Here is a 24,596-nt window from a genome sequence, read left to right as displayed (position 1 = left end):
GATTTAACAGAAGATCCAAGAGAACACAAATCTTGAGGAGCTTTGTGAAATAACATCACTGGAGTTGGAAAAGACCTCCAAAATCATCAATCCAACCTTTATCCATGGGAAAGACTGAACCCTGAGGTTATCAGGAGTCATCTTCTCCCAAAGGAACAGTGATGGGATGAGAGGAAACTGCCTCAAGCCGTGCCAGAGGAGGCTCAGGTCGGATACTGGGGAAATTCCTTCACGGAAAGGGCTGCTGGTGGTGGAATCCCCATTCCTGGAGGGATTTAAAGCCACGTGGATGGTGGCACCCGGGGACAAGGGTGGTCCTGGCAGTGCTGGGGAATGGTTGGGCTCAATCCCAGGGGCTCAATCCTCAAACTCACCGAGTCCTTTTTCCGGGAGCGTTCCTTCTTCATCTTCCCTCCGGCCGCGCGGATGCTGACCCTGTTCTCCCCCCCCAGGTACCCCCGGCAGTTGGAGGAGCCACAGAAACATTTCTGGGCCTCTTTGCTGTGGGGGGGACACAAAGGGAGGTTCAGCCACAGCTCAAGCCCAGCCACAGCCACCTCTGCACCTTCAGGAGCCAGGAATGGGAATGGCTCTGCACGGAAAAGCCACTGAAAATCCAAATAAAGTCTTTATTCCCAACACAGCTGCCATGATCCTGAGCTGTGGCAGCTGGAAAGCCAAGCCTGCCTCACTTCCAGGTTCTCCACAGGCCAAGAACCAGGACTCAGAGAGGAAAAGGTGGAGCTGATGGGGCTGACAACTTCTCATCCCACATTGCCATCAATATCCTAATTTTCCTAAGGAATTTATCCTCAGGATTATACATCCATTAGGAAAAGCTTGCATTTCATAGCATTTCATAGCTCATATACTGAATTTTAGAGCTCAAAACAGGACAAAGAACAAGCTCAGGATTCATAGAAGCAGCAAAATCCACACGGAAAATTTGTTTTGGATGTTCAGCCATGGCTAATAAATATAATATTTATAATAAATATAATAAATGCAATAAGTACAGTTCCCAAGGAATATTTCTACCAAGCCTCTGTATTTCTCACTTGACACACCATCCCTTTTGAACTCCATTCCACAACTTCTTGGGAAAATGGCAGGGTTTTATTTTAAATATGTGGAACCCACTGGAGGAACGTGGCTCTGCAGTGGTAAGAAGCAGGGATGCTCAATTCCAGGAATTTCTAGGAAGGAGGAATAATCTTAAAACACAAGTAAAAACTCATTCCTGCTTACAGGAAGGGCCTGGAGAAGGTTCCAGAAGGAACAGGAAGGGATGTTCCTCAAGTTAAAAGAGTAATGGAGGAATCTTAGGCTCAGGTTTAGCAAAGGGATCCCAATTCCAGGCTGGAGCTTTCCCTGCAGCCCTGGATTAGGCCAGGAAGAGGGGATGAGTTATCCAGGGGGTTTTACAGCTCCTCAGGGACTTGCAAAGCCATAAAACAGGAGTGGGAAGGGAAGAACGGGAATTCTTGAGGAATATTGTGAAGTCTGGAGCCTGGCTAATGAATAATCAGACAGGAAGAAGCAGGGAAGGTAATTACCTGGGAAAGGGATGGAGTAGGAACAGTGGGAAAGGGGAAGAGCAGGAATTCCTGTGCAGGAAAGGGGACGTACCCGTATCTCTGGAATTGGTAATCAAACGTCAGCTCCGAGCCCGACGGGACCAGCTTGGTGGTGAAAAACCCAACCCGGAGCTGCCCGTTCACAGTCCACTGTGGGGAAAAGATGCCAGGAGTTATTCCAGCCTCCACTCCAGGTTTGCTTTCCCTGAACACACCAATCCTTGGAAAAGCAGCACTGGGGAGTTCAAAACCGGGCAAAGTGCCCCGTTTAAATCCAGGTGTTTTCATGTCACTGATACAGCAGGGACAAAAATCCCCGAAATAAAGAAAGAAAACGCTTCAGTCTGAGCCCTCCAGAGGGAGGAGCTGCTGGATTTGATCCAGGATTTTACCTTTTGGGTCTCACAGTTTGGCTCACAGCTGTGGTTCATGAAGCGGGAGCAGTTTCCTTTCTGGGTGGCGTCGATGATCTGAAAAGGGACAAGAAATGCAGGGGAAAAGGCTCAATCCTTGGAATGGGAAGCAGCTACAAACACAACCCATGCGGGAATCATCTCCCTTCCCACTCTTTATTTGATATTCCCCATCTTTATTTTAGAGCTTGGGGTTTGTTAGGACATTAATTCCACCCAGGTACACGGCTCCTCATTTTCAAGAGCTCTCCAGCTGGATGCAGATCCTGGATTTTGTTTCTGATACAGCCATGAGGGGTTGGGACAGTGAATTTTTCTCCCACACACCTCATACTCCAAAAGAAAAGTCATCCCAGAAATAAAAACTCCTTTGATAACTGGAAATGCTCCTTTGTGACACTTAAAATCACACAACAAGTTCAAAAATCCTTATTTTAGGAGGAAAAACACCCAGGAAAAACCACTCTTGAGTATTTTTAGCTCCTTTTCTCTCAAGCTCCCCAGCCCCCAAAAGGTCCTGACGGGAGAGGCAAAGAGAATAAGGAGAATAAGAGATGGAATTTCTATTTATCCCTCTTGTTCTCGGGCAGAGGGAACAGCTCCACATCCCTTGGGAGCTGAAGCAGCCATAAATAATTAAGGATATCCCATATATAAATATTCCAGTGGCAATCCTGCACAGAGGGACTCTGCCAGCTTTAAATATCCCAGTTTCATGGGAGTTTAATGTGAAAGGAAATGTGGATTTTTGGTGTATTTGGGCACCCAAAAAGGGTGAGTTTGGCTTGGAGCATCTTCCCAAACTTCTCTCCCATGGATGTTTGCCCATGGAACAACGAGCCATGCTCCATCTTTTCCTTTGGAAAGACACTTTTCCCTCCCTAAGGACACTGGGATACATTTAAACTGCCACAATTTTGTTGGAATTGAGCAATGGGTTAAAAAATCCTGAGGCTTGAAGTTTCCTTTCCTCAGGAAAACATTCCCAATGGATTCAGGACGTTGTTCCATGGGTTCCCAAGGAGCTGGTGCTGTACACAGCTAAATCCAGCCTTTCCCAGAGCCCATCCCAGCAATCCCACTGCTCACCTCATCGTTCTTCAGGGCCATGAAATAATAGTGGATGTTCTTGTTCCGGGCATATTCCTTCACCCGAGCCTTGAACTCCTTGTGATCCAGCACTTCCCCACAGTATTCCAAGACAAAAGTGTTGCTGCAAGAGGGAAAAATATGAATTTTCTTAGGGAAAATAAAACCACAAACACAAAATAATCGCTGTTCAGGAGGATTCTTTGAACACAACTCCCAGCCTGGCCATCCTGGTGGTGTAGCAATAATGATGTGCCCTAATCTCAGGGAATTCTGATTAATTTGGGATTTTATGCTGTCACATGGGAAGGTGACAGAGGGACAAAGCTCCCCTTGGAGCAGGGTTTGTTCTATAAATTCAATGTATTCATAGAATTACATGGAATACATAGAATTCCCTTCATGGAAGGGAACTTTGAGCTCGTCCCATTCCAACACCATTCCCATGGGCAGGGACAGCTTCCACTGTCCCAGACTGCTCCAAACCCCATCCAACCTGGCCCTGGACACTTCCAGGGATGCTGGGGCAGCCACAGCTGCTCTGGGCAGCTGGGCCAGGGCTGGAGAGCCCTTTCCAGGAGGAATTTTTCCAATATCCACCCTGACCTGCCCTGGCCCAGCCTGAGGCTGTTCCCTCTCCTCCTGTCCCTGTTCCCTGGAGCAGAGCCCGACCCCCCCGGCTGTCCCCTCCTGTCAGGAGCTGTGCAGAGCCACAAGGTCCCCCCTGATCCCCCTTTTCTCCAGGCTGAGCCCCTTCCCAGCTCCCTCAGGAATTCTCCAGCCCCTTCCCAGGCCCTGGACACACTCCAGGATGCTCCTTTCTCCCAGTAAACCTCAGCTTGGCCTCCCCATCCCGATCCTCCCTTGTGCCTCAGGAGATTTCAATGTCCTCGCTCCTCTCTCCTTTCCCGGCCTCACCTAACCCAGCACTTGGAATTACAATCCTGAATTAAGAACAGGAGGAAAGATCCCCTCCAGAGCTTCTCGTTGTCCGAAGGGGAGGAGGAGGAGGACTCAGGAAGAGAAGTTTTGCAGAAATGGGAAGAGAAGAATGCACACAACCGGAATGAAGTAGGGACAGAGAAAGGGGAGGCAGATTCATCCCAAGAATAAGCCATGGAAAGGCTGTTGGGAAACCACAAAGAGCAAAACCAGGGTGGGAGATCAAACAACAGATGGGCAGATGCCAGAGGAAGAGGGACACCCAGCTGGAAGAACTCAGCCCATCTCCTGCCAGGGAAATCCAGACCCCACAGGCCCTTTTCCCTTCAGGAGGGAGTAAAAGGGTGGGAAAAGGCCGTGGGAAGAGGGAAGGCTTACGATGGCAGGTCCTTGGCAGCTCTGAGCCCCCAGCCCTTCTTCTCGGTCAGGATCACCTCCACATCCGCGTGCTGCTTCTTCTGGAAGCGCCGGTTGGAGCAGTAGTCACCGTTTGGACACCGGGAGGAGCTGAGGGAAGGGAAGGGAAGGGAGCAAATCAATTCCCAGCAGGAAAACAGCGCCAACAGGAAGGGCTCAGATGGGAAATAAATCCCAAAGAATCATGAGAAATTCCCCGCGAAACCTTCAAACGCGGTTTGCTATAAAAAGCAGAACCACGTGGCTGTCAACGTGCAAATGCAGATCGTTCATTTCTGGAAAGATAAAAACATTTGGAATGCTGATCCCGCTGTATTTCTGTATCAGGGCATCCCAGTGGGGAGAACTGGGCTCTTCTCCCCTCGTTCTGGGGGTTATTCCTTCAAGATATTCCCTGCCTTAGGTAAGGCCTACGAGACAAAAGCAAAAATTGGGATTCTGCCAGAATCCCAATACCAGTTCTGGATTCTGTCAGAATTCCAATCCTTCCAATCCTCGTGCCAGCGGGGAATCCCACCAAGCACCCTGTCCCTGCCTCCAGCTCCCATGGAGCAGCAAACCTCTTCCAGAGGGAGAAGGAGCCACCAGCCATAGGCTGGAGAGGCTCTGGAGAAAGGAGATCTAGGAGGCTGTGAGGGCTGATCTCCTGCAGACCATCCAAAGATTTAAATCATGGAATCATGGGATGGTTTGGATGGGAAGGGACCCTAAGGATCACCTCATTCCACCCCCTTGCCATGGGCAGGGACAGCTCCCACTATGCCAGGCTGCTCCAAGCCCCATCCAACCCCCAAAACCTTCCAGGGATGGAGCAGCCACAACTTCTGCTGGCAGCTCCGAAGCTCACTCCAGGCCAGCACAGACACTTCACTGGAATTCCCTCCCAGGAATTCCCAGGTTATGTGAGGGATTCCCAGGACACCTCCAGGCCAATCCATGGACCCCAACTCACCACTCGATCATGAGCAGGCGATTGAGACAATCCTCTCCACAGGCCACCTCCCCCTGCGCCCGCTCCTCCTTGGACAGCGGGGGACACTCACACAGCATCCGCTTGATATCCCGGTGGGATTTGTTCTTCTTCCTGGGAAGCCAAGGCATGGAAATACAGGTGAGACAGCAGCCAGGTGGAGAAACTCCTCCTCAATCCTTATCAGTGCTTTTTTTGGGAAAAAAGGAAATAAATTTCTCGACGTATGGATTGATAACCCTAGGGACAGGAATAACCAAGGACACTTGGCTTGGTGATGCCTTTGTGATGACAAAAGGTGATTTCTTAAAGAGAATTCCCAGGATTTTTAGCTGTTTTTCCTTTCTCCTCTCTGTCTATGTTTATTTGGACACCCACATTTTAATAAGGCAAATTGGAGGGTTTGGTTACTTCAGCTTCTGCTTTGCTGTCAAGTGAGAGGATGAAAAAAAAAGAGAAAATCAGAGTTAGACAAAAAGCAGGGCATCCACTAATTCATATTTTAGCTTCCATGAAGTATTTGGGGAATGCTCTGGAGCGTGGATCCCAACAAGGCAAAAAATCCATACGGGAAAAAAAAAATCAAACTGTGGCTATTAGATCTAATAAAGCCCCTCTGAGATGATAAATGAAGACATGGAAGTAACCAAAACCTTTGGAAAAGCCCCTTGTTTGTCCAAAAGCTTTTCCACACCCAGATAGAATTCCCTGTGCCAACAGAAAGGGAGTGAGCTGGCATTTGGGGACATTAAACAGGCAGGATCTGGTAAAGCTATAAAAAAGGGTATACATAAATCAACCTTGCCCTCTGATCCTCCCATTTTCCAACTCTTCTCAGCACTTGGGACTGTCTGGGCCAAACTGGGCCTTTCCCTTTAGGAGAAGAGAGCCCGAGGTGGCTTTGCCAAATGTGGGGAATGCAGCATCCCTGCCCTTTCCTCCAAAGGATGCCAATTCGGCCATAAAACCCCCAAGCACCCTGGAACCACATGGAAGCTAAATCCCAAACTCGCTCCAGGAATTAAAACAAGGATGAAGCAGCAGTTACCTCTCTGTCAAGTAGACGTTCTCCTCGATGAGGTCGAAGTAACAGGGCATCTTCCCCTGCTTGGCAAACTCCTTCCAGCGCTGGGGGTCTCTGAAATCATCCATGATGCACAACCTGCCCACCATGGAGGAATCCTGCGGCGCCGGCTCCACCTGCTCCCCCTCCAGCTTCCCTTTCCTCTTCTCCCCGGAGTCGCCGTCGCTCTCCGAGTCGCTCTCCAAGTCCGGCCGCCTTTTTTTCGGTGGGCCTCGTTCCTTCACGTCGTTTTTTTCCAAAGCTTTCGCCTCGTCCTTCTTCTCCCCGCCCGCCACCGGCTCCTTGGTGGAATTGCTGCTGATCTCGTGCGCCTGCACCGAGCCCTTTTCCTTCTGCCCGGGCACCTGGGATTTTCCAGAGGGGCTGGGAAAGCGGGGCTTGCACTCCTCATCCCAGCGCTCGTCCTCTTCATACTCCTCGTGGTCTTCCGTGAGGGAGTCCGGCACCTGCCCTTGGATGCGTTCGTAGTTGACCACGGAGGCTCTGCTGGCGGCCCTCGCATCCCAGTAACCGTTGCCTTGCCAGTAGCTCTGGGAGCTGGGATAGGCTCCCGGGCCCGGCTGGTAAACGTAGCCTGAGTACATCCCAAAGCTGCTGTCCGGCTGCTGGTAGGTGCTGCTGGGCTTCTCCGGCTGGGAGAAGTCCCAGCCCACGGCACCCATCTCCTCCGGGGCACGGAAACCATCCAGCCTGGAGTAGTCTCCGAGGCCCGACTGGTTCAGCCCGCCCTGCCCTTGCCGACTGTCAGGCTTGGAAGAGCTCATGTGGTGCCGGGATGTGTCGGTGCTTTCCAAACTCTCCGGGACGCAGAAGGGCTGCTCCTCCGGCCGGCCCATGGGCCTTCCCATGGCCACCACGTCCGGCAGCCCCATCCTCTCCTCCGTGCCGGCTTTGCCGTGGGAATCGGCCGTGAGGTCCGCCTGGCTCGTGCTGTCCACGCCATCGCTCTGGGCCTGGCACGGATCCGCCCGCAGCTCCTCCAGCTCCTTCCTGCTCAGCTCCGTGGAGGTTGCCGGACTCTTCTCCATCCCTCTGGGAGAACACCTGCTCTCCACCTGAGGAGCACCTTTACTCCCCGTATTTTCTGACCTCTCCTCATAGTAGGGCCTGCTGGGCTCGGGGCGCTCATCATCCCAGTGGTCGGAGAAGCGCCGGGTGCTCCGGGAGGAGCCCGGGCTGCTCTCCTCCATGGCTATGGTGGAGTTCTTGGGAACCACCACAACTGACTGGAGCTTCTTCCGCGGCGTCCCGTCATCGGAATCCGAGTCCTCCGTGTCACTGTCCTCGCTGCCCCCCTCGCTGTTGCTGTCCCCCGTGTCGGAATAATCGTCGTGGCCAGCAGGAATGAATTCCAAGTCGTTGCCACTGCTGTCACACGTTGGGGCTTGGGTCACCGTCTCCGTGTCGTCTGCCGTGACGATGACATCGGAGGAGGGATACAAAGTGTCTGGAAAAGCCGAGGCCACCAAGGGCTCGCTTCCCTCATCCCTCTCGGCCGATACGCCGGGACACTGAACCCTCAGCTCATCCAGCTCAGCTCCCTCAGTGGAAACAGCACTTTCTTCCACGACCTCTCTGCTGCGGTGCTCCAGCGGCACTTCCGAATAGTAGGAATGTTCATTCTGGAAGGACAACTTGCCTTTTGCTGAGCCAAGATCAACGTGCTGAGCATCCAACTCCAGCGTCTCTTCGGCTTCCGAATGCTGGAGTGGCTCCTGGCACACGCCTGGCGGGGGCACGTCCCATTTGGAAGAGACACTTTCCTCCAGCATGGGATGATCCGACTGGAGCCTCTGGGAACAGCCATCCTGGGAGGAATCCCTACTCGAGCTTTCCACTGCCAGGCTGATTTTATGGGAAGGATGGCCGTGTTCATCCTCCCCGGCAGACTTGGAATGGGAATCCTCCGTGCTCTCGTAATCGCACGTCACCGTCTGCGGCTCCACCTGCACGTCCAGGAAAGTCTCGGATGTCACTTTCAAATCCGCAGGTTCCGCTTCGATTTCCACTTCCGAGTGGTACAAACCAGGGGTGGCATCATCAGAAATGTAGCAAAAAACAGGTTCTTTGGTTTTGTCACAGGGAGCGTGAGTCACCTCCTCATCCAGCTTCTTAAGGACAGCGTTAGTGGGATCTACATTCACGGCAGGGAGAGGGGCGGCTTCCTCCGGCTGCTGCGGCTCCGGAGCCTCCGCTTCCTGGAACAGGCTGCTGCACTCGCTGGACTGGACCCGGGAATCATCCAGCTCTTGCTCCTGAGACACATCCATGCTCTCAAACCCATTGGATGGCAACGGATATGACGGGCTGGTCTCGACGGCAGGCGATGCTTCCGACCGACCCGGGCCGTGGTCAGAGGACGCAGCAACATCCTCTGCTTTGCAGGCACTGGAAGTTGCCAGACCCTCATCCTGACCCTCCGGGGAGCCGTTCACGCTCGATTCCATGGGGAAACACGTTCTTAAGGGATCGTGCTTCGCCTTTAAGAACGTTTCTTGCTCCTTAACACTGTCATGGCCTTCGTTTGCTGCAAGTTCCTCGGATTTTGAATTTGCCAAGCCTGCCTTGGACTCGTCGGCCTTTGGCAAAGCGGGAGAATCGTTGAACTGATTTAACGGAGAAAGTGTCTTTTCCCTTTCCAACTTTTTCACACTGGACACCCTGATCTCATTGTTCTTTACACAAGAGGTCTCTAAATCTAGAGAATTAGACTTGGACTTGATTTCTTCGATCGATTCTGTACAACAGAAAGAACTCTTAAATTTATCAGGCTTTGGTGCGGGGGCCTTGGAAGGGGTGGATTTATAGCGGGAGGAATTCACATTACTGTCGGGCTTGGAATGGGATGTCCCCTTCCGATAGCCCAGTTCATCAAGGGGAGAGCACCTTTTGGATACTTCACTTTCAGAAGTCCTTTTGGAATCTCGATCCGCTTTTGAAGACGACCTCCCTCGCCTGTCCACGTCGGCGTGAGACGACTCCACTTTGCTGTCCCTGTCCGACTTGGAGTAAGAGGATCGCGAGTCTCTGTAGGAGGAGGAGGAATGGGAGGACGTACGCCTGGAGTCACTGGACCTGGAATGTGTCCTCCTGTACTCATCCTCCGAGTCCGAGCTCTCCCGCGCCCGGCTGTCCGCGTACGACCGGGAATAGCGCGACCGTTCCCGGTACGGGGAGCTCCGGTGGTACCGGCGGTCGGAGTCGTAGTAATGCGAGCGCTCCGACCTCGAGTAGGAGGAGCTGGTTCGGGAGCTGCGATCGGAGCGAGATCGGGAATGAGACCGGCTCCGCCTCCTCTCTCTGTCAGAGCGGGAGCGGGAGGACGAGTACCGCGAGTCTCTCTCCGATTTGGAATAGCTCGAGTACTTCTCATCCCTGTCCGACCTGGAGCGCGACGAGGACTTGCCCAGGTCATCACCCCGGAGGGACGTGGAGCTCCGTCTGGCATCTCTCTCCTTTTCCGTGCTGGAGATCTTCTGCTCGTGCGACCGCTGGCTGGAGGAGGTCCTCACGGAATCCTCGTCGGACTCGGAGCCCTGCAGCGCGCCGTCTGACTGGGAGAACTTCCTCTTGGCCCCCTGCCTCCGGGAGCACACAGGAGCACCCTTTGAGCCGTCGGAAACCTCATCCTCCTTCCCAATATGGGAATCTTCCTTCGGCGGGGTTCTCTCTGGCTGCTCGGGCGCAGGTTGAGCCACGCGTTCCTCTGAGCCGCGCGACGCCGGACCCTGCTTGGCGTCCGGCTCCAAGGCCTCCCTGGGCAGCGCCTGGCTCGGCTCCCTCGGCACGGGGGCTTCGGCTTCGCCGGGCGGCGACAGCAGCAGCGCCGGCATCGGCGTCGCCAGCGGGGCCGCGGCTCCAGGAACCGGCATCGGTGACGCCGGCGGTGGCGGCGGTGGCGGGGGAGGCGGCGGCGTGGGGGGGAAATCCACGGCCAAGGCCTCCGGTTCCGTTACCGGTGCCGCCGGAGCTGGGGGTGGCTTTGCCGTGACGTTCAGTAAATGTTTTTTAAAATGAATCTTCCCCAATTCTACCTTCGGTTTTGGGGGCGAAGATTCCTCGGCTGAACTGGCGGCGTCCCCCAGGTCCAGTTTATTTTTGGGGTTAAAATCAGTCGGAAGGGGAACCGCTGGAGGGGTGGGAGTTTCATTTTGTTTCTCATTTCCCAGAGCAGTCAGGAATCGATTGGGTAAAGTTTTCTTGGTTAAACTAAAGCTGAAAGACACTTTTTGTCTTCCCTGCTCCTCAAGGTTAACCTTGGTTTTGGTGCCTTTGGGCAAAAAGCGGCTCGAGGCGACGCCTTTGAACACGGGGCCTTTGATAAAACCGGCTCTCGGCACCGTTTCAGGTTTGCCCTGTGGAAGAAAAAGAAGATGCAGATGGGAGGAATTGGATTTTGGGGGGTTTGAACTCAGTTCTACAGCATTTTCTTTCACCTGGTGAATTTTTCATGATGATAAAAGAGAAATGCATACCCTAGGTCTGTCTTTATTGCCTAGCCCTGTCCTGAAAAAATCAATTCCTCAGACTTTTCCAGCTCGAAACTAAGCCTCCTCTGAGGTTTGGGCTGAGGCTTTTTATCTGACTTACTAATGACCAAGCTCAAAGTCCTTTTATCATTTAACTCCTATTTTTTAAAAAAAGAGAGTTCAGCTTATAAAGTTAATTGAGGGCAAAATTCTGCTTTTTTATGCTGTTTCTGTGGTCCCAGGCTACAAAAGATCCTGAGTTTTAAGCTTGAAGTGCATTTGTTTATGTGAATCCACCTGGATGCAGCTTTCCAGTACCGGAGAAGGCAGCAGGGAGAGCTCAGAGCCCCTTGCAGGGCCTAAAGGGGCTCCAGGAGAGCTGGAGAGGGACTGGGGACAGGACACAGGGAATGGCTCCCACTGCCAGAGGGCAGGGATGGATGGGAGATTGGGAATTAGGAATTCCTGGCTGGCAGGGTGGGCCCCTGGATCCCTGGAAGTGTCCCAGGCCAGGTTGGACATTGGGGCTTGGAGCAGCCTGGGACAGTGGAAGGTGTTCCTGCCCATCCAAGGGGTGGCACTGGATGATCCTGAGAGCCCCTTCCCACCTAAATCATTTTGGGATTCTGGAATTCGGTCCCAGCATAAACCAGACCAACAACAATTACAGCAGGAATATAAAGCCCATCTTTTCCCACCTCCCCCCAGCAGCCTTCTCCTGGTCATCACTAATTCCTGCAAGTTCCCAGGCTCAGGCCTAGACCAGCATTAATGAACAACTCCCCAAGAATTCCCATCAGGACCCAGTGGTGCATGATGACTCCATCACCTCTGGATCGACCAACTGTTCCAAGCTCCACATCCTGCCCACCAGGAGCTTCTGGCTGCCTCCTGCCCAGGAGCTCGCTCAGCACCTTGGAAGCCCAAACCCAGGAATTTTCAGAGCACACAGCACCCTGTATTCACCCATTTGAGCATTTCTTCCTCTATTTTAAATCTTAAAACTCACCTGTGTCCCAGGAATAAAATCCTAGAGAAGATAAAGTGGGAAAAGGGCTTTGTTGTCAACAGTACCTGTCTCCAAAAATCCAAATTGCATCAGAATCATGGAATTCCCGAATGGTTTGGGTTGAAGGGACCCTCAGGATTCTCCTACTTCAATCCTGCCATGGACAGGGACATCTTCCACTATCCCAGGCTGCTCCAAGCCCTGTCCAGCCTGGCCTTGGACACTTCCAGGGATCCAGGGGCAGCCACAGCTGCTCTGGAAATTACATTTTTTGTCTTAACCCTAATTCCAATGGAAAGACTCGTTTCCAAATTGTCCAGAGCCGGGTTTTGCTGCTGTAGCTGTGCCATGAGCACATTTTTGGCAGGAGCAGCAGTTTCTTGCAGCCCCCTGTGAATTATTAAGGATTTTGTTATCCTTTAACTCATGGAAAACAACGTGGAGCTGCCCAGGATCAAGGGACCACAGTAAATGATTAAATGAGACATCGGTGGTTTGGAAATCCTGTGTTTTCTGCACCCTGGGACATCACATATCCCAAAAACTCCTCTTTTTCAACACATTGGGGGTTTCATTGTGAGCATCTGTTAATGGTCTATCCATGACTTGTCCTGGTGACCCAACTCAGTATCCCCCTGGATCTGCAGCAGAAAATTCCCTTCACTGTGGGAAAACTGGGAGCAAAACCCAAAAGCATTTCCTTGAAATCTGTGGTTTTTATGAGGGGACATTTCAGGGATGATCTTAAAGGAGTTTCATGGCTAAAAGGGAACCCAAAACAGTGACTTTGGAAAAAAAAGGAATCTCCAGCTCTGAAATGGGCTCCTCTCACCACAACTCACAACCATCTCCACAAAGTCCTGCTGAAAATGCCATCCCTGTCTTCCAGAGAATCCACACATCAAAAGTGATCCCGGGATTCATCCACATTAATTCATGGAAGAATGAAGGACAAAATGAACGCTACTGAGACCACCCTCCTGTAGCAGTTCAGCCTCCTGAAGAGTGAGGGAACAGCATTTTGGGAGATTCCTGGATCAATTATTATTATTCTTACAACCAGAAATGCACAATTTTTTTACTCCAACTTGGGACAAGTGGAGGGAGCAGGCTCCTCTCCAACCATACCCTGAAGGATCTCCACAGGTCTGAAACCAAATTCTTATCAGGGATAGGATTTTTTAATCATATCAATTATAAATAATAAATTAATAAATATATAGGTAAAAATACTGGAAATTCAGGGAATCAGCATTTCAGAGTTTTGCTTCTTGCTACAACTTTGGTGCCATTATTTTGAATGTCAGTGTTTTGATCAAAATCCTTCTAATTTCAAGCACAACAGCTCTGAAATAACGGGAATAAGGGGGTTTGGATAGATCCACCTTTTCCCAAATGTGGGATCCGCAGGCAAAAAAGAGCTGCCACATTTCCATTCCTCCCCTTCCCACAGCTAATTCAGGAGAGCTGACACATTCCAGGATATTTCCCCTCATCTGTTCACCCTTCCAGGGATTTTTTTTCCCTTACATAACAGCAAATTGAACAAAACACAATTCCCAGAATTTGAAACACACTCCACAGGTAACTTGGTAAATGTAATAGGTGGATATTACTGAAAAGCTCCTCAGGAGAAGAGAAATTCTCCTTCCTCTCCTGTTTTACAGAAAGGGAACATTACTCAAAATGGAAAAAAAAAAAAAAAAAGCACATCCAAAATGATTAACAGCCCTCATTCCAAAGCCAGGAGATTAAAATCTATCCCAGGCCTCCAAGTTTTCTCTTTTCCCAATAAATTCATTGAGTCACAGGCAGCAAAACTCATTATTTTTACAAATTAAGTCTTTAAATAATCAGCACCAACCCACACCAAGCTGTGCCATCCCTTCTCGTGTGCCTGTGGCACAAGTGGTACTGGAATTACTGCCCTTCCTTCCCAAATTTAATGAGAATTACTGGCCCCCATTCCCAAATTTAATGAGAATTACTGCCCTTCATTCCCAAATTTGAGAATTACTGCCCCTCCTTCCCAAATTTAGTGAGAATTACTGCCCCTCATTCCCAAATTTAACCAGAGGAATCCCAGAAAAGCATCCATTTGCTTTATCCAGCCCCTCAGTGGCTCTGGATTAATGGAATGCCTCAGTCAAACCAACCCAGCTGGGCTCACAGGAGACCCAGGAACACTGGACTTGGTTTTACTCACCTCATTTTCTTCTTCTCTATTGCAATCCAGCCGGGGAAACATGGAAAAAAAAAAAAAAAACAGGAAAAGAAAGTGTGAACAGCAGGTAGGAACAAGAAATGGAACATTGGACATCTGGATTTGGAACGGGATGGACGTGGGACATGGAGTGAGGGAAACACCGACAGCACCTGGACACAAACCCGGCTCTGAGGGGAGCACGGCACAGTTGGGAGGCTCCAAAATTCCCTGGAAAATCCCGCATGGATTAGGACAGAGCAAACCTTTTTGGAGAGAACTGCTGGCTTGGTGTTGTCACCAGTTATTCCAATATGCTGCAGGAATAAAACCCTCAAAAATGTGACTGGAAAAGGTGAATTTGGGATTCTTTCCATTTGAATACTTTCCTGAATAACTGAAAGTTTCTGCCTCTCATTGATAGAAATTAAAGATATTAACAAAGCCTGACTGCTGTGTATCTGCCCTGGCTATTTGCATAATTAATCCCTATTTTGGCAGCATGAAAATGAATTAATTAGGATCATTCTCCATGCTGAGCCAACAGGAAAGTTGGGTTTTCCCAATTTCCCACTCTTCCCAAGTTTTCTGCTCCGATCCCACAGCAAAGTCGTTTCTCCGTCGAGAAGGAACAGGAACACAACTCCCTCTCCTTGCTTTGCTCAATTCCTTGGAGAGTGTCAGGGAATTTCTTGGCCCTACCAACACACCTCAGCCAAGACATCAACACTTCCTCTGTCATGGATCTACCAACAATCCCAAAACCCCTCTCCAGCGCTCCAACACAGCTCAGAGCTGGAATTCCTACACTTTACCAGCTTTTATTCTGCACCTTTGTGGTGACAAAGCCAAAGATTTCCCACAGAAAAGTTCACAGATTCCACCTCAAGCATCAGCTCAATGAGAAATACCCAATTCTGGAAGAAAAACTCAGAATTTTCGTTTCGGAGCAACGCGGACGCGGTGACGGCACAAGAACCACCCACATCCCCACTGAAACCATCACCAGCTGGGAACTGGGAGCGAAGGGAAGTGCTGGGAAGAACTTTCCCCTCAGGAATATTCTCCTGCCCCTCCAAAGGCTCCCATCCAATTGATCCAGCTCATTAAAAGACCATAAATTATTCCCAGAGCAGCGCCAACAGGGTTTGAATCCATCGAGGAAACCCGAGCCGGGAATTCCGGCCTGAGGGCACGGATGGGATTCAATGGGGTCAGGGCAAGGCAGGAATTCCAAATCCCACAGATTCAGGAGCTCTCCAAGACTGGAATTAAGGCCTAAAAGGAGCTTTCAATTTCAGGATCACCAAAAGGGGAGTTTGGGACTTTCAGGAAGCGTCACGTGGTTTGGGTTTGAGGTTTTGTGGGGTCAACACTCAACAAAAAACTTTGCATTTGGTGGTTTAAGGGTCTTTCCCAACCTCAGTGATTCCAGGAAGATTTTCCAGACTTCCTAAGCAGATGCAGCAGAGAATTACAACCACCAGGTTGAAGCTGAGGGTTCTAAGGCAAAAATAACTGTCTTTATACACAAAAACCCACCTTCAATCAGCTGTATATTGGGAGAGAGGTAATTAAATTTCGTATTTATAATTAATAACAAGGATAATTAACGATAAGGAGAAAAGAGAGTCAGGATCCTTCAAATCCCAGAAAATGACCGCAGGAAAAAGAGAGGAAACAGGTGGAAGTGTCCAAGGCCAGGTTGGACAGGGCTTGGAGCAACCTGGGATAGTGGAAGGTGTCCCTGGGTGGGACAGGATGATCCCATTCCAACCCAAACCATTTGGGATTCTGAGATTCCATCAATTAAAATAAAAGGTGTTGACCTTCCTAAAAGCAGGGTTATGAATCCCATTTCCTTTCCAGCCTCTTCCTTCTCCCCAAATAAAATAAGAAAACAACAAAAACATAAAAATAGAATTCCAAAATCAGGGAAGGCGCTGCCATTCCCTCAGGAACCTTGTGCCAAATTCCTCCCACGCTGGGATGAAGTTACATAAAATCCCCCTGCTCCAAGCTCAGGATCCACCCCAACACATAACCCAGGGCTTCTCCAGCACTTTTCCAGCTCCACAGGTTTGGAACAATTCCCTCAGCTGCACCTTGCTCCCTGCAGGCACCAAAAATAAAACGGGGATCAAAGTGAACGTGGAATTCCTGCACTTTTGTGGCTCCTTCCTGGGAAAGTCAGGAGAAAAGAGTTGGTGAAACCCAAAATAAAACTGAACACTCTGAGAAGTGCTGAATAAATTTTAAAAATAACCTAAAGAACCACAAAATCAACCAAAGAACAAAAAAAAAAAAATGACCCCACCACCAGGAAGCTTCACCACTTTTGATCTGTTTCCAGCAGCCTGATGCGCTAATTTTGTTAAAAAAAAAAAAAAATTAAGCATCAAACAAATCCCAGGAAAAGCTTTTCTAAGGCTACAGAACCACATTTATATCAAATTCTTTACATGGGTCACATTTCTATATTTTTTTTTATATGGACCCACATTTCAACCAAAATTATTTATCTGAGGCCACATTTCCACCAAAACTCCTTACATGGAATTTTCCTTACATATATTTGGACCTTACACACATTTTGACGAAAACTTTTTCTATTTAAACTTTATCAGCTTCTCTCCTGATGGAAACATCCCAATTTTGTCACAGGAATGGTGATAAAAAGTAAAATTTTATTTTAATTCCAGGGTTCAGCAGCTCCAGCATTTCTTGGTACTTCAACAGGTTGAGCTGAAGGAGATTTTTCTCTTTTTTTAAGTGCAACCCACACAATAATTGGGATTTTATCCTGGTTTTCCTTATGCAAAAGGAGCCCAAAAAATGCCCTCAGGCTTCTAAAGTCTAAAAGACAAAACTTTAGGAGCCTCATCTCCCCTAAATCCTGAGGTTTTTTTTCTTTTCTTCCCTTTAAAAGAGGAAAATCTGGAAGCTTGAGGCTTTTCTTATCTAAGCATCATCAGCGTAACAGCCCTGGGAGCTGAAAAGGCCCATTCCCAGCAGGAATTCAGCTCAGGAATTCACAGAGATCCATCTGAAAGCCACCACAATGTCCAAAGAAAGGCAAGCTCAGCTCAGGAAATTGGGATTTAACCTGTTTTGTTCAGGCTGGGTTAGCCTGAAATATCCTGGATGCAGCTGGAATTCCATGGATCATCACCCTCATCCACAGCAGGAAACTGGAAGGCAACAAACCAAACCAACACCTCAGCTGGAAATTTGGAATTCCAACGGGATCCTGAAGCCCAAAAGGAATTATCCAGGTGGGCTTTACCACTGGGTTCCTGCTGGGACTGCAATTCCCTGGAAGCCAGGGAGGAAATTCCCTCTTTGCTGCTGCTCTCATTCACAGAATCCCAGAATCCCAGAATGGAAGGGACCCCAAAGCTCATCCCATTCCCAGCCCTGCCACGAGCTCCTTCCACTATCCCAGGCTGTTCCCAGCCCTTGGACACCTCCAGGGATGGAACATCCACAGTTTCTCTGGGAAAACTCACTCCCCCCACAGCCAGGAACTCCTTCCACATACCTATCCCAAATTTCCCCTCAAATTTATTTCCATCCTCCACATCGAAGGATTTGCTGGAACACTCCCAGGCCTCAAGTGCCTTTGCTCCTTGTTTATGAATCCCTAAGGTGGGATAAAAAACAAGGACAGAAGTGCAGCTGTGTTTAATGGAATACTAAAGGAATATTGGGAGGAATTCCTGGGAAGGCTTTTGTGCAGAGCACTGGGCTTTTAATATCCCATCGTGTCCCTGCTCCCAAAAACACCACACTGCAAATGGAGAAGGGACAGGCAGGAAAAGAGTTGGCAAGGTAACAGGCAATCCTGCTCCTTCCCAAAAAATCCATGGAGAGTGGAAAGGCAAAAGCACTCACGTGAGGAGGGAAAATCCCTGGAAAAAATCTTACTTAACCAGGAGGTGGAAGCTGAGTTTCCTGGGAAATGAGGTCCAGGTACCTCCCAAAATCCCCAAACCCAGCTCTCCTGCTTCCCAAAATGCCCAATTCCTGGTTTAGACATTCCCACTGAGGGTTTGGAGCTGGAAGTTTGGAGCAAGAGAAGTGACACCATTTCTCCTGTGCTGGAATAGGAAAGAGCAGGGAGGACTGGATATTCCATGGAAAGAAGGAGACAAATATATTGAAAATAGGGATTTATCCTTTCATTTATAAAAATGAGGAGGGGTTGAGTGACTTCATGTATTAATTATTCCATAATTTATCTAGGACTTATTCCATAATGGAATTATGGAATAATTCTAGGATTTCAGAGAAGTCAAGATGTGCTTCAGGAAAAAAATCCAGTAAAGAAAAAAAAATATCCAGTTTCTCTGCTCCTTCTCCCAGCTGCCTGAAAATTCCCAAACTCCCTCCAAATCCTGCTCTTCCCTTTCTTGCTCAGGGCACACCTAAGGAAGAAATTCCACTTGAAATCCTGACAGGAATCAGGAAAAGCAAAGCTGCTCCCATGGAGGATGGGAAAGGGATTCACCTGGCACAGGGAGGGAGAGGAGGAGGATGGAAGGGTGAGGATGAGGATGGGGGTGGAAGTGGGATGGGACCCAAAATAGAGGCACAAATCCCCACTGGAATTCAAAGCATGGCTCTTGGAAAACTTTCCCCTCCTCCTCTGGGAGCAGGGAAGGAGATCCCAGGAGCAGCTCTGGGAGTCAGCACCTTCCCATAAATCACATGGCCACGGGCTCACTTCCCAGGTAATCCCTGCCCCAAATCCCTCCTGGGGGACAAAGAGCCTTCCAAGGAAAAGCCCCAGAAAAGGGGAAAAGGGAACTGGAAGCGCATTGTCCCAACTTAAATCCCGAAATCTGGGCACATCCCTGAGTCCATGCAGGGTGCAGGGGGAAGGATGGGCCTGGATCCACACACAGATGCAGCTCAGCACCTTCCCATGGATCTCTCCCTGTGGAATAGCACGGGAGGGATGGACAGGTGGGAATGGCACCGAGAACCCCCAAAATCCACATTAAAACCCAGCTGTACAAAGAACCCCCAAATCCACATTAAAACCCAACTGTGCAAAAAAAAAACAAAACAAACAAAAAAAAAAAACCAAAAAAAACCCCAAATCCACATTAAAACCCAGCTGTACAAAAACCAAAAAAACCCCACCCAAATCCACATTAAAACCCAGCTGTACAAAGAACCCCCAAATCCACATTACATCCAAAATTCCATAGAAACTTTGGACACAGGTGTGGGATCAGAGCAGCCAAGGGCATCATTTCACTCCGGATTTTCCCCCCTTATTAACAATTCCTAATTCAAATTAAAACTGTCCTAAAGCCAAAGTTAGGCCAGATTTAAAGCTCAGGCTCAGTTCCACCACCAAAACATTTCCCCTACCAGCACAAAGCCACTTCCAGGACTGAAAATGGAATCAGTGGGAATAGGAGGGAATAAAAACCCACAATTTTTATCATTTTGCTCAAATCCCAAAATAATCTGTGCCCAGATAAAGTTCCTATGATTAAGTTGCTTTTTTTAAGTTGCTCTTTGTAAACTCCTCAATTTAAGTTAAAATAGGTTTGAGCAGGAAAAAGATTTCGGGAGCAAGTCCTGGAACCTGAAAAGTTGAGGCATTTCGGGATTTTAAAATAAAACAAATCATCAGGAAAATCCCAGTTTACTTACAATTGTTGCTACCAGGGACTGAGACAGGGATTCATTCCCAAGGATGAGGATTCATTCCCAGGATTTGGGATTCATTCCCAGCACCTGGGCATGCAGAGGTGCTGAGGCTCCACCTGAGCTGAGCAAAGAATCTGGGATTTGTGCTAAGAATCAGGGAAAAAACTCCTCAGAGCAGCAAAGCCCCTCCCTCAGAGGGGGAGGATTTCGGAATGGCCCCCAGCATCCAGCACTTGCTGCTTTCCCAGAAAATCCAGGGATTTCCAGCCCTCCATCACCTCCCTGGCCTATCAGGTATCCCCATCCCAGGGGATTTTCCCTGAATGGGGCAGCAAATTCCAAGCGGGATCTTATGGAGCCTGAATGACATCACCCCCCCCAGGCACTGCACGGCACCTTTGTCTCCCAAAATGCCTGGAAAACAAGGAATTCTCTCTTTGGGACACAGATGGATACGTGGCACCCATTCCCAACAGCCCCAAAAAAAGAAGCCATCCTGTCCCCTCCATCCCAAGATCCACACCGAGGCAAAACCATGAAATTTTAGTGTCACCACCTCCTAATTCACACACGTGCAACACCAAATATTCCCAAAATTCACCAGACCAAAGGCCCAAATATCCCATTCCGAGCCCAAACTCATCCCAAACTTAACAGGAAGGCAATTCCCAATCATGAGGTGACCCTAAAATCCCACTCCAAAAGGGAGCAGCTGCAACCTGCAACCCAAAAAAATATGAAACAGAACGTTGCAAGGCCCTGGCTGAGCTCAGAGTCACTCCTTTGATAGAAATAAATAAAAATAGATGGAAATATATAGAAATAAATAGAAATTCTCCAAGGATTTATTTCTTACCTAATTATAGCTGAAGTTTAATGTCCTGGGATTTTGCCCAGCAGGAGCAGGGACACCTTGGGAATTGCTCTCAATTCCACAGGAGAGAATAAATCCCTTTCATGCTCCTTTACACCAGAAATTTGCCATAAAATTCCAAACTGGGAATGGGTTGTGCAGGCAAACACCAAGCACCAGGCTCTGGAGATTTTTCCTGTTGGATTTCCAGCTGCAAGAAGCTGGGAATTATGATTATTTCCTGCTACCTGGGAATGACACACTTTGGATTTCCAGCTGGAAAATTTCCACTGATGCATTTCAAACAGGAAAGGGAAAAGGGAATTACAAAGATGCTGGGGAAGCTGTAAAATCTTGGAGCAATCCAGAGGGAATCCACTGGAAATGAGACTCCACAAGGAGCTCCAGCTCCTTCCTGATCCAGCCTCTTCCTCACATCAATATTTTGGGATCAAATTTTGACTCCTGGCTCATATTCTCCTGAATTTTAGGTCCAGCTCCACATCATTCCCAGGGATTGTAGCCTCTGGAGTGGATGCCAAAAAACTGAAGGAGAGGTGTAGCTGCAGGGATGGAGCATTTTTAGGGAAGTTTACCTCCAAAAAATGGGGAAAGTCAGGAAAAAAAAAAAATCAAGGAAAAAGAAAATAACCTGTTCTACCAACACTCCATCAACCAGAGCCACATTTGGACATCCTCAAGACTTTTCCTCAAGGAGTTCTAAAGTTCTGGAAGGAAAAATGCCCATTAAAAACAGGTGCTGATAAATCCTCTCTTCCCTTCTAAATATCCAAACAAATCATATTGAAAATTCCATCAGCACATCTGGGAACAGGCTGCCCCAAGAAGCTCCAGCTGCCCCATTCCTGGAAATGTCCCCGGTCAGGATCCCAAATTCCCCACTCAGGCTCCCAAAGCCAAACACATAAAGTGAATTTTCCTTAAATAATCCAACTTTCCAGACACATTAAAGCTGGAAAATCCATGGATACTCTCAGGCAGCGAGAGTCAAGTTTCTCCCTTTCCTCTCCCCATCCCACAGACCATCATTAATCTCCTTAATAAAGGGGAGGAGCATTCCAAGGGAAATGCAGGTGGGAAACAGCCTTTCCCTCCGCTCAGCATCTCCCAGGTGGATTGGAACGTGCTCCAGGGCCCAAATGTGGGTGTTTAACCACAGCACTTTTGCCAGGAGCTTGTGCCAAGGGAACCAACTTTATGGATGGTGTTCCTTAGGGAAAAGCAGAAAACAGAATCCAGATTCCCAGGAAAAACCATCCCAAAGTGACACCAAACAGGGAACAGCCTGGGAGACTCTACAGATCCAATGAACATAAAAAAAAAAAAAAAAAATCCTTGGGAACAGCCACAGCCAAAAACCTGGAGTTCCAGACTGTCTGAATCCGTATCAGGTCACGTTAACAAAACCATCAGAATATTCCATAGTCTGATCCTAAATCCCAACCCTCCAAACCACCCACCAAGCCCCACCAGGATCACCAGGATGGCTGGAAAAGCTTCTTCCCCCAAAAAGGGAGCTGAATTCCTGCTGGGGAGGTCTCCAGAAGCAAATGGATAAATGGAGTTTCCATGATGACAGGAGTGCATGAGGGAAAGAAATCCTTGGAGTCTGAATTCTGCCCTGTCATGGAGGTGTCACTGGTCCAAGAGGTTCCTGGGGATGATCTTGGAATCTTCTTCCAGGAAACAGCAGCACCAAGAGATGGAGTAGCTGCTGCTCACAGCAGGATACAAACATCCATCCATGTCCATCAGGAACAGCTTGTCCAGAGCAGCTGTGGCTGCTCCTGGATCCCTGGAAGTGCCCAAGGCCAGGATGGACAGGGCTTGGAGCAGCCTGGGACAGTGGGGGGTGTCCCTGCCATGGCAGGGGTGGCACTGGATGGGCTTGGAGGTCCCTTCCAACCCAAACCAGTCTGGGATTCTAAGCAGGTCCAGGCCAGCGTGGGCAACTCCATGGAGAAGCTCCATGTGGAATGTGGTGGCGGCTCTGAGCTCTGGGAATTGGGTCGGCCCAAATTTAAGCATCCAAAAAGTCAAGGAGACCTGGTTCTGCTGGACACCGACGTTCCCAGGAATGTGAGGTCTCGTTCACAAGCGGACACGGAGAGACACCCACGAGGTAAAAGCGAGCCAGAGTTCCTTTCCTACAGGAAAATTCCAGTAAAAGCCATCGGCACGGAGGCGTCATCGTTCAGCTCCCGGCTCAGCATCCACCTTCTCCAGCCAGCCTGGAGCTCCAGCTCAGCAGCATCCCTGGAAGTGTCCAAAGCCAGGCTTGGAGCACCCCGGGACAGTGGAAGGTGTCCCTGCCATGGCAGCGGGGAGATGAGATGATCCTTAGGGCCCCTTCCCACCCAAACCATCCAGTTAATAATTCCCAGGGAAAGTAAAGCTGAGCCCGAGGATTCACGGGGCTCTGATCAAACCTCTCCAAGCAGCACAATCCCAACGTTCCGAGCTACAAAAGCAGCTCATCCCAGAAAGCCAACCCTGCACACCCCTCCTCATCCCACCCCGCGGCGGGTACGGAATGGGGGAAGCCACAAACATCCCACAGGCAGCACGGCTCCGTTTGAATTCCGCTCTTCCCAAACACCCAAGAGATCCTCAGACGTCCCTAACAACCTTCAGCCAATTATCCCAAACGATCCCTTTCCCCAGGTAAAAGTTCTGTGCTGGGAAAAGCACATCCAAATTAAGGCACGCCACTAACGAACGGAACGCCGGGATTCGAGGTGGGCATGGGGAAACAACCGCCCTAAAAACACCAGGACAGCTCCCAAAAACTTTCTGAGTCCCAACACGCAACAGCCGCCCCAAGGAAACCCCAAAATCAGGCCAATTAATCCATAATTCCATTAAAAAGTCGTTAGAGGAGCCGCTCCAGCTCCTTTCAACAGCCCAGGCTGGCGCCACTGGACATTTTTAGACAACAAACAGCAACATGAGACAACGTGGACAATTCTGGACACCAAATTCCAAGTGCCAGATCAATCCCGGGCACGAGGGTCCCTCCACAGGCTCCAAATGACAAAGGTTAAACACCTGAAATAGCCTAAAAGTCTCGGGGTGAACAAGAGTCCTTTGGACCCAGAGGGTCTCCCGGGAAGGGATCATCCCACCAGGGTTAAGCTGAAGTAAACCAGGATTTACTCCCATCCAAAACACAACCTGGATTCCAAAGGAAATCCTCCATTCCTCACTAATTTTAGAAGGCTCAGCCACCAGCACCATTTCAGCTGCAACAAGGGGAAGCTGTTCCTCAGCTGCTCCAGGTGGGCACGGGCAGAACTCGTTCAAAAAAGGTTTGCTCTGTTGTCCCTGCTCAAAAAAAAAACCACCATTTTTAGCTTTGCCTCCAATCCGGCCGTTGCTTGGAGGGTGCTCCGTGCCAGATGTCTGCTCCTTCCACCCCAGAGCTGGCAAAGTTTATGGAGCCCCTGAATCCTTCACCAACGAAGTCTAAAAATGTAAAAATAGCATTGAGAACCAGCGGGAAACGGGTGTGGGGGGAGAAACCCAGCAGGGACGGAGTGACTTCTCAGGAGAGGCGATAAAGCCGGAGGCCCTGGCGGGATCAAGGGGGTGGGTTGGTGAAATTCCCCATCCAAAGGAGAACCAGAGTTCCCGGCCATTAGGCTGCTCCCCCTTCCCTGGCTCCTTCCTCCTGGCAGAAAATGGGGTCAGGGCAAGGGCCGCCCGAGGGGAGAGAATTCCAGGGGTAAAAGCAAGACGAGGCCCGGTAACTAGGAAAAACAGCATTAATAATAACAATAATAAAGAAGGTACAGAAAAATGGCCCCGCGGGGAGGCCGGGACACGTCCGCACGCTCCGCCCGGCTCCCCCCGCGCACCCCCGGACAGGGACGGGACAGGGAA

General features: G+C 49.5%; 1 protein-coding gene across 1 annotated transcript in view; it reads right to left on the bottom strand.

The window, feature by feature from the left end:
* The window catches only part of SETD2 (SET domain containing 2, histone lysine methyltransferase), a 51,519-nt gene that overhangs the window by 26,314 nt on the left and 609 nt on the right, over positions 1 to 24,596 (bottom strand). The window contains exons 3-9 of the mRNA XM_053988741.1: positions 6,457 to 10,847; positions 5,391 to 5,522; positions 4,400 to 4,528; positions 3,080 to 3,203; positions 1,970 to 2,047; positions 1,630 to 1,727; positions 375 to 501 (exon numbers count right to left, since the gene is read on the bottom strand). Of these exons, the coding sequence (XP_053844716.1) occupies positions 375 to 501; positions 1,630 to 1,727; positions 1,970 to 2,047; positions 3,080 to 3,203; positions 4,400 to 4,528; positions 5,391 to 5,522; positions 6,457 to 10,847 (5,079 nt within the window). The remainder of the gene's footprint in view (positions 1 to 374; positions 502 to 1,629; positions 1,728 to 1,969; positions 2,048 to 3,079; positions 3,204 to 4,399; positions 4,529 to 5,390; positions 5,523 to 6,456; positions 10,848 to 24,596) is intronic.

This window comes from Vidua macroura, chromosome 1, assembly GCF_024509145.1.
Source record: "Vidua macroura isolate BioBank_ID:100142 chromosome 1, ASM2450914v1, whole genome shotgun sequence".
NCBI classification, from domain to species: Eukaryota; Metazoa; Chordata; class Aves; order Passeriformes; family Viduidae; genus Vidua; species Vidua macroura.
This window is presented reverse-complemented; position numbering and strand designations above follow the sequence as displayed.